This window comes from Arachis duranensis, chromosome 5 (genome assembly GCF_000817695.3).
Source record: "Arachis duranensis cultivar V14167 chromosome 5, aradu.V14167.gnm2.J7QH, whole genome shotgun sequence".
In the NCBI taxonomy this organism is placed as follows: Eukaryota; Viridiplantae; Streptophyta; class Magnoliopsida; order Fabales; family Fabaceae; genus Arachis; species Arachis duranensis.
The window spans coordinates 94459542-94474730 of record NC_029776.3 but is presented as its reverse complement, the minus strand read 5'-3'; the positions used below and the strand labels follow the sequence as shown (position 1 = coordinate 94474730).

Here is a 15189-nt window from a genome sequence, read left to right as displayed (position 1 = left end):
TTTTTAAAATAAATAGTATTTTTTAACCAAAAAAATATAGATGATCTCATTGAAAATTTTAATCTAGTATATGAATTTAAGTATAAACTTTTAAATTAATTTAAAGTAAAAATTTGATAAAATTACAAATACCAATACAATAATTAAATATAATAATAATAACAATAAAGGACATGTAACCCTTAGAAAAGTATAGTGTCCATAGATAATTTTAAGGTTTATGATTTAGAGAATTTGTTGAGTAATATAATATTAAAATAGGTCGAATTAGTGTGTTTGAAGTGGTTAGCATCACACTTGCCAAAATTTTGTTGGTACACTTAATATATACCTATTTGTAAAATTTTATTCAATTCTATATATTTTTTCGGGTAAAGTGGAAGACCAAAAATATTTAATATTATACTAAAAAATAATATACTAAAAATTTTATACTTAGACAATATTCATACCCTAACAATTAATTAGAGTTAATTTTTGTTTATGCCTCTTGATAATTGTTTATTTATATTAAAAAAGCTATCAAACAATATTGACAAATCAACTTATAATTAAATTCTTATATTAAATAAAAATTTATAATTAGATATTCATTAGTTGTTATCAAGTGCAACAAGGCTCATTCGATTTGGTGTTGCAAGTTTTTTTATTTTGTTGGCTGCTACTCTATTTTAGATTAATAGTCCAACAAAATTCATATATATGAATCTTTGTTTATTTGATGCTGAAATTTTATTATTATTATTATTATTATTGGGATGGGGGCTTGCTTGCTTCGATGAGAATATATTATGAGATTTCACGTTATCAATTGCAACCAAAACACATATACTTAGAGCTATCATAGAGCAATTCAATGATTTTTTAATTCTTTGATCATTTTGCCATATTATAGTATCTTCAATATATTAACATTTTTTGAGACAAAGAAAGCAGAATAGATTCTGCAGAATTGGAAGAAGATAGTATTCTTAAACATGAATTCTAAAACAATCTAACTAGTTAAATCGTTATACGGTTGTATATTCGGCCAAAAAAAGTTGCAACGTAAATATTTGTTGGAATTATCCGTGACTGAAGGCTAACGGGTATCCGCGCGTAAAATTTTCACGGAAATGAGGATTCACCCCGCCAAATAAATAGAATCCGGAGACAGAAATTGAAATTCCTGCTCTACGTGAATGTGACTTTTTTATAAAAAAAAATTATTTAAATACCCTTATATATATAACAAATACGATAGAAATAATAATATAGAATTTGTACTATAATGACAAAAATTACATAACATGTATAGATTATGATGGCTGAGTAAGTCACGTTGACAAAAACTGATGTAATTGACTTTTGAAATAAAAATTTACCAAACAAATAATTTTAAGAGTGAATTATCAATCTGGTCATGTCCGTTTTTCAAAACGACAACGCCATCTCTCAAAAAAATAATCCACTTCGGTTCCTGTTCTTTATTTAGTGACACAACGCGGTCCTTATAATTATTTTTCCGTCAATTCTAAACAAAAAATGATAACGTGTCAGGTTCAAAAGTGAACAAGGACCTAATTGTCTCTAAATTTAAATTTGTTAGGAGTTTATTTGTCCATATTTTTTAAACGATATCTTTTTCAAATTAATTTTTTATTCATTATATTAATATTCTTTTTCAATAAATTATTGAATATATGGTATAATAAATACAAACTAATTAATAAATTATGCAAATTTAAAAATATTATTTATTATGAAACTAAATAAATAATTCTCAAATATAATTTTTAAATATATAAATAATAAATATTAAAATACGGTTAATAATAATAATCCTATAATATGCTACAAGTATTATAATCTAGATAATTTTTACAATAAAGTGAAAACTAATAAATACATTATTTGATATATAGTAAAATTTTTCTGTGTAATAACAAATTTAATTTTTTATCTCTTTAGACTAAATTAATAATTCTATATTTCTATTTGATATTTTTGCATTAAATTAATAACCCTAACATCATAGGATCATTATTAATGTATTAACCATTTTTTAATGATTATTATTTATATATTTAAAAATTATATTTGAGAATTAGTTATTTAGTTTCATAATAAATAATATTTTTAAATTTGAATAATTTATTAATTAGTTTATATTTATTATATCATATATTCAATAATTTATTGAAAAAAATATTAATATAATAAATAAAAAAATAATTTAAAAAATATATCATTTAAAAAATAAAGACAAATAAATCCCTAACCAATTTAAATTTAGAAACAATTAAATCCCTATCTATTTTTAAATCTGAGACATCAGTATTTTCCGTTCAGAATTCACGAAACGGTCACAGGGACCGAATTGTCTCATGAAATAAAGAATAAGGACTGAAGTGGATCGTATTTTTTTTAAGGGATCGCATTATCATTCTAAGAAATGGATAGCGATCAGATTGATAGTTCACTCAAATTTTAAAGTAAAGCATGAGTATTAAATTTGAAAAGAACAAAAAAAGGTCCGAAGATGCTGGAGGTGTAGTACTATTATTGGAGTCCTGAAAGTGTTCACCATCGTTGAATGATGGTGATAAAAAAAATTTTATTTGGAGAAATTATGATTGAATGATGATCGAAAATTAGGAATTGGAAGGATATGTGCAGGGAAAATTAGTATTTGGAGGCAAAATTAGCGAACACTCAAAATGCAAATTTTTCTTCAGATATCGAACCAAATTTTAGTTTAAAAATAAGTGAAAATGATAGCGATATGATTAAAGATCCTTTGAGAAAATGGAAGCAAACATAGAAAATAAAGCCAAGTAAACTCAATAAGAATGAGATAGATAGGTATTTAGAAGATGATGTAACCAAAGATTTTAATAGATTTGATGTATTGAGGTGGTAGAGAAGAAAAACACTTGAGTATCGTGTTCTCATGACTAGAAATATATTAGTGATTCATGTTTTTTACTGTAATATCTGTTTCTACTTTCTACTATATTGTATTAACTAGACTATATCTAAAGTCACATGACATTATTATTAATTTAATTCAAATTCAATAATATATAAGACAATAATAAACAATATAAATCAAATTCAATAATATAAAAATTAGTTACATGTACAATATAATAACTTCTTATAAATTGATTAGGTGAAACTTAACCTATGATATTTTGCAGGAACTAATACTAGAAAATTAACAATAAACAATAAATTATCATATAATATTGACACAAAATTATCATATAATATTAGTAAATTTTTTATTTACATTTCATAATAAATACTACATATAAAATATACTAGCGGTCACAATTTATGGCGCCAACAATTACCAGCACCAAAAGTTTTAATATAGTTAACCATTTTTTCTTCTGCTCCAAGGTAGAATCGCAACTTTTTAATGACATAACAAAAGTTAAATTACCTATGCCAACAAATGGTAAAACCTGAAAAAAACTGCATTGTAGATTGCATAACGAAAACTGAAAAAAAAATAAAAAATAAAAAATACTATTCAACTTGAGCTCCCATTTTATATGTCAGTGAAAATGAACAAAGAATTGGTTAACTATATTAAAATTTTTCCTTTCTGTAGAGTCTCAAACAACTCTTGATGACAGAGCCATCTTGTTCTTGATGAACTTGCAATATCCAAAACACATTGTGTATCATATACTCTCACCATAAAGCAAAATTATTCTTTTTGCAGTATCAAATGTTTATTTGGAGTACTGTTTGCTTAAGTCTAAAACTGTTTTATGCAGCACGCACCACACAAAGTTAGAATGGAAGTATATAAATGAAGAACCAAATTATAATGCAAAGATTGGCTTTGCAAAGTTTATAGCAACAGCAATATTTCATCCGTTTGAGATGAAGTGATTTTTGTTTGAGTTTCATGAGAAAAGTGATTTTTGAAGTTTAAAATCTAGTGAGTATGGGTTCAACTAGAAACCAAATAAGTTGAGAAGAATTCTAGTGTCTCACAATTAATTCCGAAGGGGCCAAATACAAATCAAAGTATAAAGGAAAATTCACACTAGAGAGCTTCAACATAGTTTGGATTAACGTGTAGCCAGTTAAATTTATACATATAACATGGTAGATTGGTATTTACCCATATGTAAATGGAGGACTCTTGGATCAAAAATCAACAAGCATTATCTACAAAGATGTTAATTCCTACTAACTCACAACTAATTTGGGTTAATCAACTCCTAAACGAAAATAAGCAATGGAATCAACAGCTCATTACAGAACAATTCAGTACAGATATTGCACAGAATATTTTACAAACTGAAATTGGGGAAGGGGATGATTCGGTTACCTGGCCAAGAGAGAAAAAGGGTTGCTACACCGTGGCTTCAGGATATTTACTGGCGCACCAGTTCTACCACCCTCCACTCGAACTGATGCCACTCCACTGCCAGCAGAAGAAGCTCTGGACTTCTATTTGGGACCTGAAAGTGCAACCGAAAACAAGAATCTTCCTCTGGAAAGTAATGCACAAGGGGTTGCCGGTGAACCAACAACTCCATGGAAGAATCAGAACAATACCCGCAACCTGTCGAAGATGTACCATGATGGAAGAAACAGTCCAACACTGCATAATTAGCTGGGGTCAGTCATGGTCCACTTGGCTCAGACCCAAAATTGGAGTCCCTGGAAGTCAAACGGACCAAGAAGTATGGCAACAGTGGATGGAGTTACCGAGAAGTTGAAAAGAAGCAGAAATGGCAAGAAGTTATTGAGAGAAGCTGCAAAAACTAATACAAGATCAAAATCAGTTTCATAAATATGAAATATTCAGCAATAAAACTATATCATAGTCCAATTCTGATTGAAAATAAATAAATAAATAAATGCAATAATTATGCAAAGAAATTCACCAAATAAAATCAACTGCAACTCCAAAGAATTCTATATTGTTTCACTTTTAACATTCCCATCTCAAGCACCACGTAACAAAACTCCAAGCTAGTAACCTTTTTTAAAATGCTAATAAACAGAGACAATAGAATAATGTCTACACAAGAAATAACGAGGTAATTTATCTAAGAATTAACAGCAAAACGTTCTCTGAAAAAGTACTTCGTAATGTACATATTTTCAACAGAAACAATTTCCAAGCAATACAACTGAGTAGCATTAATTAAGAAAATGGCCAAAAATTTTGAGATAACTGAACCATATTAACCTTGACTCGATGTTGCTTAGGTTGATGAAAAATGGGGACAGGCATTTTAGAAGGTGGGTTTATTTTTAAGATGGAAGTGAAAACTATATAGCCTAAGAATAAATCCTTATTACCTACTTAAATTTCCTTTTACAACAATTCCCAGAGGATTCAATCAAATAAACAATAGCTCATGGTTGCTTATGATAAAACAGTCATAGGAATTAGTTTGATATATATATATATATATATATATATATTTGGTACCTACAAAGTTACGGAAAAATAAGTTGCACAACAGAATAACAGAGAACAAACAACAAAACAAAATTTTCAATCTTTTTAGTTTTGCTTAGTTTGTAGCATGATAAATATATGATCTCAGAGAATAACAGTAAAGAACACTCGATTGCTATAAAGAGATCTTAAACACTAAATCTGTAAGCTATAACTAGGAATATCAACTAAAGAATCAATAAAGTAGTGGAATTAAAAAGGATGATAGCAATTGCAAAAATCGAAAGTACAAATTTATATTGATGTTATGGCATTGCCAAAGTCTTCTGACCCAACAGACACAGAATTTACAGAACTATGATACATATTCAGCAACAATGAGATGTAATTTCAATTTGAGCTGATGTATCTTACCTTCTTTTATCAATTCAATAAGCCTCTAGCAACCATTTCCCGAAGAAATTTCTCCGCCATGTCATTCTCATCTTTTTCAAACAAAGCCCGAATAACAGTTTCAAAAGTAACAGCATTTGGTAAGCAACCATTGTGTTCCATTTCCGACAGCAGGGCCAATGCTTCTTCAAACAAGCCCTCTCTGCAGAGCCCATTGATCATAATAGTGTATGTCCTCACATTTGGAGGATAGCCTTTCACAGAAAGATCTTGAAAAATCTCTTTTGCAACTACAAGTCTTCCACCTTTGCATAAGCCATCAATAAGTACATTGTACGTGCATATATCTGGATCAATGCCACTCTCTTTCATTTGCTTGAATAACATAAGTGCCTTGTCAACTTGTTTGATATTGAACATCCCATCCAACAAGGAATTGTAAGTGACTACATTAGCAGGTGGACCTCTTTCGTGCATCTTGACAAGAAGCTCCAAAGCACAAGAGATTCTCTTTGATTTGCTCAAGCCATCAATAAGAGTGCTGTAAGTTACCGTGTCTGGAACCAAGTTCTTGCGACGCATTTCTTCAAAGAGATTCAAGGCTTCATCGACCATTTTACTTTTGCAGAAGCCATTAATCATGATACTGTAACTTTGAACATCGAGTGAAACTCTACTTTGGGCCATTGTGTTGAATATATATTTTGCCTTATTTACCTCATTAACCAAACAATGCCCATCCATTAAGCTGTTATAAGTAACCACATCTGGTTTCACACCAGATTTCGCCATTACAGCCAATAGACTCTTAGCATCTTTGATCTTTCCTTCCTTGCATAGCCCATCAATCAAAGTATTGTAAGTATAAACATTGGGAGTAATGTTTTTAAGCACCATATCACTTAGCAAATCAATAGCTTCCTTAAATTGACCCACAAGACACAATCCAAAAATGAGAGAACTGTATGTGATAACATTAGGATAAATTCCCTTAGCAAGCATTTCAGAATATAAATGAAAAGCATCGCTTACAAGTGTATCCTTGCACAGACTATCAATAATTGCGCTGTACATTACGACATTAGGAACAATCCCATGCCGGGGGATCTTTCTCAACACTTGAATAGCAGCTGCTGTGTTTCCGGTCTTACAGAGTCCATTGATTAAGGTCCCGTAAGTGACTTCATTAAACTGAAATCCTTGATCCAGCCTTCTCTCATGAAAGTGCAGTGCTTTTTCAACATTACCACTGAGACAGAGACCTTTAATGAGTGTATTCAACGTTATGGTATCAGGCTGAAAACCCATCCTGAAAATCTTGGCCAATATAGAGAAAGCAAGCGCCATATGACCCATGCCGCAACAACAATTAATTAGGATGTTCAAAGTAAATAAATCGGGAGCGATTCCCCTGGCTTGCAATTGCTTAAAAAGGGAAACGCCTTCGTGGAAATGCTTCGTCTTGGAAAGGGATCCCAAAATCTTGTTAAATTGGATGATGGGAGGAGTACGACGCACAGAGAGCATGCGAGTGAAGGAATCAACAGCTTCGTCAAGCGATTGGGACTGAGAGTGAGAGTGTAGGGATGAAGTTGAAGGGAAGCAAAGACGGAGAGCAAAGTGGGAAACAGAATTTGGGATTTGAAGAGCATACCTCAACATGATTAGTGAGAGTATGGTAAAATTGAATGCGCTGAGTTGACGAGTGCTTCCACGTGAGAGTGAGAATAGTATCAAGCTAGTTCGAAAACGCTGCCGACCATGATATCCTCATATCCAGACTGGACGGTGGAGGTATGAGTCAAAATGGTTTCAATTGAGAGGGATCGCGCCTTCGGGGTTCTGGAGGGACGACAATTTTCACGTTGCAATGTTTATGGTGTGCGATGTGGGCAGGAAGCTGTAGGGTTTAAATGTGAAATGTCTGCTTTGTTCGGTAATGTAACGTAATTGCTATTATTAACTTATGAGAATTTCACTTATCAACGTTATAGACTTAATAGTTATGGTTAATATTTTGTATCTTATGAATTTGATGCAAAAAGAAATATTTTTTTTTATCTTATCAATTTAATGTAAAAAAAAATATTTCTTTTTATCTTATATGTGTTCTTATTTTTTTTTATATGTCTTTATTTATGAATGATGACATTAAAAAATCAATGAATTATACCTCAAATAAGTTATAACTTAAATGATATTATTCGAATTCTTTTATTGTTGATTAAAAAAATGATGGCATCAAAAAGTCCCACCAATATTTGATTGGCATATATAAAGGATGTAAAAAAAAGTTTGCATTTATCAAAAATTTGTTAAAAGTATTANGAAAAATCTCCTCGCATTTTGTTAATTTTATTTTTATTTTTAATCTATTTACGTTGGATAATAATTTTGTTCATTGATTTTTTAAATAATCTAGCAATCTAAGATAAGAGTTTTGTTAATTAATTTTGTTAATCTCTTTTTTTTATTTTTAATCTATCTTATATTAAATAATATTATTTTTTTTATTAATTATTAGATTGACTTATAACATTTATATGTGATAAGATAAGAACTATATTATATATTTTTTATTATTTCAGCCTTCATAATTATTTTTCTCTCTTTATTTTTCTATATCATGGGCCATGTAAATTTTAATTTATTATTTTATATATATATATTCTATTTTTTAAACCATTTTATTTTATTAGGTTTTTTAATTTATTTTATTATATTTTTCTTTAAATTTAAAAATTTTAGGATCTAAAACCTTTTGTTTAAACGATTCCAACTATATGATTAAGAAGTAGTTCAAGAAAATAAGTTTAAATTTTGATAATTTCCTTAGTCTAATTGAAATAAACATATTGAAGTATAATAAACAGAATCATTAATTTAATATTTATTAATGAATAACTATCAGAAAAAAATATTACATAAATAATAAAAATAAATTGATAAGATACAAGCTAATTTAGATAGAAAAAGAAATACGTAACAAAAAGAAGAAATAAATTTTTACTTTTTGTTATGTAGTACAAAGATAATATATAACATAATAACCAGTAATGTTCTCATATATAAGAATATGAAACTTAATATATTTTTTTTATGGAGTTTCTCTATCTTTTATTTTTTATTTTTTTGCTTAAAAAAAACAAATATCATTTAATTTTAGTTGTTAACTTTTAAAATAAATAAAAAGATAAATCTTTTTATGCATCAGATAATTTAAAATATATTTATTATATAAAAAGTTAAAAATATTCTAAACTTAAAAAATTATTTAATAACAAAATTAAATTTTTTTTAAAATTATAGATTTTTTATCTTCTGTTATGTGATACAAAGATAATATATAATATAACAATCGGTAATATTCTCATATATAAAAACATGAAATTTAATATTATTCTTTTATCGAGTTTTTCTGTTTTTGTGTTTATTTTTTTGCTTAAAAAAAAGAACAAATATTATTAATTTTAATTTTTAATTTTCAAGATAAATGAAAAGATGGATTTTTTTATGCATTAGATAATTTGAAAGATACTTATTATATAAGAAGTTAAAAATATTCTAAACTTAAAAAATTATTTAATAACAAAATTGAGTTTGTTTAAAATCATAGAGAGAGAGTTAAAATTTTGTACTAATTACAAAAAATCACCACCATCAAAGCTATTAAAGTTGAGTATATTAAGTGAGGATTAAGAAAATAAATCTAAAAATTTTCTATCTCTCTTTGTATAGTGTTTTCTATCTAAAAGTTGAGTATATTAAGTGAGGATTAAGTAACTATTTTTTATAGATAATTTTTAAATGACAAATAAAATAATAAGAAGATTCGCATTAAATTATGAAAATTATTCTCATCCTTAGAATACTATGACATTATTTCAAAGAATTATTCTCTATATACAAGCATTTTTCCCATACAAGTTTTTACAAGTCATTTATATTCACGCGCTTCGTGCCGTTACTGCACGTTCTTCTTCTTCTTTTTCTTCTTTATCGTCGTCATCAACACCACCTCTTCCTTCTCCTCCTCTTCCTCCTTCTTTTTTCATTGGAATTTCTTCTCCTTTTTTTATTGTTTTGAATCCAATTAAGTGGTTGATGTGTGGTTCAATTTAGAAGAAAAAAATGTAGCATTAGAGGAAATATTTTTCTGTATTTGTAGCGAATTTGGGTGTAACACACGGAGATATTTGGGTGTAACAAGAAGATATTTGGATGTATTTTAAGAATTTTGGGTGTATTTTTATTCTGATAAGTTCTGTATAATTCAAAACTCTTCTTATTCCTTTTCATCTTCTACTGCTTCTTTTTTTTTATCATCATCACCATCTTCTTCTTCTTTAATTTTTTTTCTTATTCATATTTTTCTTTTTATTTTACCTTCTCAAGTTTCTTCTTGTTTTACTCTCTTAACAAGAATAAAAACAAAAAAAAAATCAAACAAAGAAGAAGAAAAAACACATAAGCTGCAAAATTACTTGGAAGATGATGAACTTACATTCATTTAACTAAAAGAAAGAAAGAAATACGGAAAAAAAAAGAAGAAAAAAATGCAGCATTAGAAGAAATATTTTTCTATATTTACAACAAATTTGGGTGTAATACGAAGATATTTGGGTGTAACACAAATATATTTTGGTGTATTTTTATTTTGATAAGTTCTGCATAATTCAAAACTCTTTCTCTTTCTCCTCCTCATCTTCTACTGCTTCTTTTTTTATCATCATTACCATCTTCTTTTTCTTTTTTTCTTATTCATCTTTTCTTTTTGGTTTTACCTTCTCAAGTTTCTTCTTGTTTTACTCTCTTAACAAGAATAAAAACAAAAAAAAATCAAACAAAGAAGAAGAAAAAATACATAATGTTGCAAAATTACTTAAAAGATAATGAACTTACATTTATTTAACTAAAAGAAAGAAAGAAATAAGGAAAAGAAGAAAAAATGCAGTATTAGAGAAAATAATTTTCTGTATTTGTAGCAAATTTGGGTGTAACACGAAGATATTTGGGTGTATTTTTATTCTGATAAGCTTTGCATAATTCAAAACTCTTCCTCTTCCTCCTTCTGATCTTCTACTGCTTCTTCTTCCTCATCTTCTTATTTCGTTTCTTATAATTCTTCTTGGGAGAAAAAATCAAACAAAAAAAATACATAATATTGCAAAATCAATAGAAAGAGGAGGAGAAAAAAAATGCAGCAACAATAACAACAATAAAAAGAACCACAATAAGGATGAAAACGCGAAGAAAAAGAAGAAGAAATGCGAAGAAAAATGAGGAGGAATGCAAAGAAAAAGGAGAAGAAGAAGAAGAAGGAGAAGGAGCAGGAGGAAGAACGTGGAATACAAATATTGAAGAAGAATCGTTTCTCATTTCGCGTTATTCAAAGTTGCGGGAGGACGTATTTACACGCTCTTTAAATTGAGAGTTTTTTTTGTTGGGCTTGGGCTGACCTGTGTAAACCCCGCTAAATTAGTAAATAATTAGTCAATAAATTAAATTTTAAAAATAAAAATTAAAAATGTGAATATTATATTAAAATAGGATAAAACTCTTTAAAACGAAAATTTTAACACTAATTTCAAAAAATTTGGCCCAAAATTAGGCCGAACTGATCAAACCGGACCCAAACCAGGCTCATGGACCCAACCAGCCCATCACTTAAAATGAGTCAAAGCCCATTTCAGCAAGGAGCACGCTGAAGCACAAGGAGGGGAAGAAAAGGGTTTCAAACCCTTGTTCCAATTTTTATCCACTATAACTTCTTCATTCGAACTCTGATCGCCGCACCGTTCATGATTACGCGTCCTGCGTGTCGAGCTATACGATTCTATCGGATCAATTTCATAGGTAAGTCACACCACTCATCCCAGCCTCTCAATCTCTTCAAATTTCAAAATTTTGGGGCTTTGGTTATTGAAATTCAATGTCTTGATGTTTAGGCTCAAATTAACTCGAGGAATTTGTAAGCCTTTGCTCAATCAAGACATATATAAGGTGAGGACTCTCAAAATACTACAAATTCTAGTTTATATGAGTTTGGGTATTGAATTTGGATGTGATATATATGAATTAGGCTTGTATACGTGTATGTTGAAGTTGATTGAGTACTTCGAAGGCTTGGTGGAGTTTAGGAGGCCTTGCCTTGGAGATTTTGAGCTTTGAGGGTTGTTTTTGGTGCCTTGGTGGTGTCTCAGGTTATATGCGGAAATCGGCCAATGTATGGTTTAGGTTTCGCGTATTTAATATGTAATGTTATGTGAAAACTTAGGTTGGGTGACCATAGGATAAGTTGGAACGTATGTGTATGTTTAATGCCTAGTAAACTTGATAAGAATCATGTGTTGTTTTTGGTATTTGTGGAATGAATGATAAGTGATGAAATGATGGTGATATGTGTAAACATGTATATTGAATAGAAACATGTTGAATTTATTGATGTATATGAGATATTGATGCATGAATTTGTTGAGTTGAGATATGTTAGGCTTGGAAGGATCATTGTGGTAATAGTAAGGTTATGTTATGTTGGTTTTGGGGTATGATATATTATGGGAATTATTGTGGTGTTGAGAAAGAGATGCTTGTTAATGATTTGCAGGTTTGGTATTGAATTGGGAATAACTTTTAATGAAAATGAGGTTTTGAAGTTTTGTAAAATTTTGATTTTTGGCCGAACTTCGTCGAGGCATAACTCGGCTTTCGGATCCTCAAATTATTTTAAATTTGTCTTAAATAAAAAAATTGGGTCCATGAAATTTATGCCGTTCGAAGAACGGACGAAAAATGTTTTAAGACGAAAAAGTTATGCGCATCGAAAGTTTGGGATTTAAAATAGTAAATCTGCAAGATTCAGACTTAGTAAAATTTTTGGTAAAACGTAAGCCCACACGTACGCGTGGCTCACGCTTACGCATGACATGAGATTTTTGCGTACACGAAACCTTCATTCGCATGTGGTGGCTACTGCCTCCCATGCATGCGTACGCGAACAAGCCAATGCGTATGCGTCATGGGCCAAACTTGCACGCACACGCGTACGCATGGCCCCTATTTTCTGCAAAACTGAATTTTAAGTTTTAAACCAAATTTCAAACTTTTAAACCCCTAATTTCTTCTTTTAGTCATATAATGTAATAATAAACCTAGTAATTAGCTTAAGCTAGGAATTTGAGGTAGCTTGGGGGTGAAGTAAACAGTAAATATGATGAATCATATGAGAATGATGTGAAAGTATGAGAAGTTAATGATGACATAGTAACGATGAATGGTTGTGAAATGATTATGAATGACTATGAATGATATGATGTTTGATGATTGAAATGAGACGGAATTAATAAATGTATGCTTGATATATCTGGGTAGTAGCAAGGATGGTGGTTCGTCCTGCTTGCTCCAGGTTAATGTTTGATAATTGATAATGATCATGCTTGATTTAAATTGAACAAAAGTATGTTTGTGATGCCTGGGTAGTAGCAAGGATGGTGGTTCATCCCGCTTGCTCCAGGTTGAGCTTTTAAACACCCGCTTGGGTAGTAGCCGCAGTAGTAGTTATTCCACTGGCTCTGGGTTAAGCGGGTAGTAGTAAGGGGGTTGTAGCTCAAACCTACTTGCTCTGCATGAGTGTTTCAGTCGATGGTTAGTTACCAGGACAGTCGAGTTGGCTATATAACCGACAGATAATATCATCAGCCATAGGACAGGCATACATCATGTGCATATTATCTGAATTGTTTGCTTGTGAACTAATTGGGATTGCCTACATGATTATAATATGCTATTTGTTATAATTGTTATTTGTATTACTTGTGAACTACTTGTATTTGCCTTGTTTTGCTTGTTTGTTTGTGCAACTCAACGGAGATGGAGGAACGAAGGAAAGGTGGTCAAGATAAGGTTAAGATTAAGTTAAGCTGAGTTTAGATTTTTCTTAGAACACCTACCCCTTTGTGGTTTCTGTTTCGTACTTAAGCTTTATAATCTGAGTGTCGGCATTCTAGGATTGCCTCTGGCATTCCCAAGATCTTATATATTATGTGTGTGACACCTCTACCATGCTGAGAACCTCCAGTTCTCACTCCATACTGTGTTGTTGTTTTTCAGATGCAGATCGGGAGGCTCCTCGGTAGGCATTTGGACTTTTGAAGCGAAGTGGTTTCTGGGTTTCTTTTGCTGTTCGGTTTATGTATATATGTACCTAGCCTTCTCTCCGACTAACTTGTTTATTTTGTTCCTCTTAGAGATTTAAGGAGAGTTAGGGTTTCAGTTATGTATTTTGGATTTTCCACATTCTCCTTAGTTACACTTATGATTTCTAGGTTTCTTAGCACGCAAGTATTCTCATTTTCTGAGTGTCGCGCTTATTATTTTACGATTTTGTTTTACCTGTTTTTCAAGGCTCCTAGTTTATTATATTCTTTCTGCTATTATATGTATGTATTTTATTTTAGAGGTCGTAACACCTCGCCACATCTGTTTTACATCCTAGGTGTAAAGCCCTGTGTGGTAGGGTGTTACAACTTGTATAGACTTATATGCCAAAAAGACTTGTATGTATAACAAAATGCTATTTCAAAACATGTAAAATGAAATAATAAAGTACAGTTTAATTAATGGCTGCCTTCTGTCCCAAGGTACTATATTAAACTGCGACTTAAATTTATAATCATTAGTTAAAAAACTTACAATTATGTACTACTTTTTATTATTTTAGTTGAAAATAATATATTTTGATATTGTTTTTTAGGATCACTAACATCAAATTTTGATAACTTGAGCAAAAATTTTAAATATTTTATGTCTTATTTCTTCTAGCAAAACTTTAACCATTCATAAAAATTGATAGAAGATGGCTATAAATTAAAGTGATAAACAAGAATAAAAATTGTGATAATGATACTTAGTGATAATTAATTATGATCAGAGTGAACAAAAGGTGAAAGGAGAAAAAAATAAAAAAGGAGAACAAGGTAAAATAATAGTGGCGTCAATGATAGATATGTGTATAGAGAATAATAGTAAGAGAAAGAATAGTGTTTATTATCGTGAAGGAATATAATAAAAATATAAATATAAAATAAAAAATTATCAATTGAAATTATGCAAGAGGATAAAGAGTGTTTTGAATATAAATTTTTATCTCTTTTTTAAATTAAATACTATTAAAAATAAATAAACAAAGTTAATAACATTTATAAATATTTAATTTGTAAGTAATGTTTCTAAATCTTTATTTTGATTTTGTTACGCATAATAATAACATAATAAATTTATTTAATATCTTATTTAATTTAAATTTATAAATTCTATACATTCTAAAAGTTAAATAACTTATAAAATTTTGATTTTTTAATTTTGATTTTTAATATTTA

General features: G+C 29.5%; 1 protein-coding gene across 8 annotated transcripts in view; it reads right to left on the bottom strand.

Annotated features, from left to right (window-relative positions):
- The window catches only part of LOC107490619 (pentatricopeptide repeat-containing protein At1g62930, chloroplastic), an 81079-nt gene extending 73359 nt beyond the window's left edge, over positions 1 to 7720 (bottom strand). The window contains exons 1-3 of one of the 8 annotated variants that reach the window (XM_052261932.1): positions 5834 to 7717; positions 4334 to 4763; positions 3193 to 3462 (exon numbers count right to left, since the gene is read on the bottom strand). In XM_052261932.1, the coding sequence (XP_052117892.1) occupies positions 5843 to 7474 (1632 nt within the window). In that variant the 5' untranslated portion in view covers positions 7475 to 7717 and the 3' untranslated portion in view covers positions 3193 to 3462; positions 4334 to 4763; positions 5834 to 5842. Of the gene's footprint in view, positions 1 to 3192; positions 3463 to 3482; positions 4773 to 5833 lie in introns of those variants that run through there. The other 7 variants (XM_052261933.1, XM_052261934.1, XM_052261935.1 and 4 more) reach the window with 7 other exon arrangements.
- Positions 7721 to 15189: the final 7469 nt, after the last annotated feature.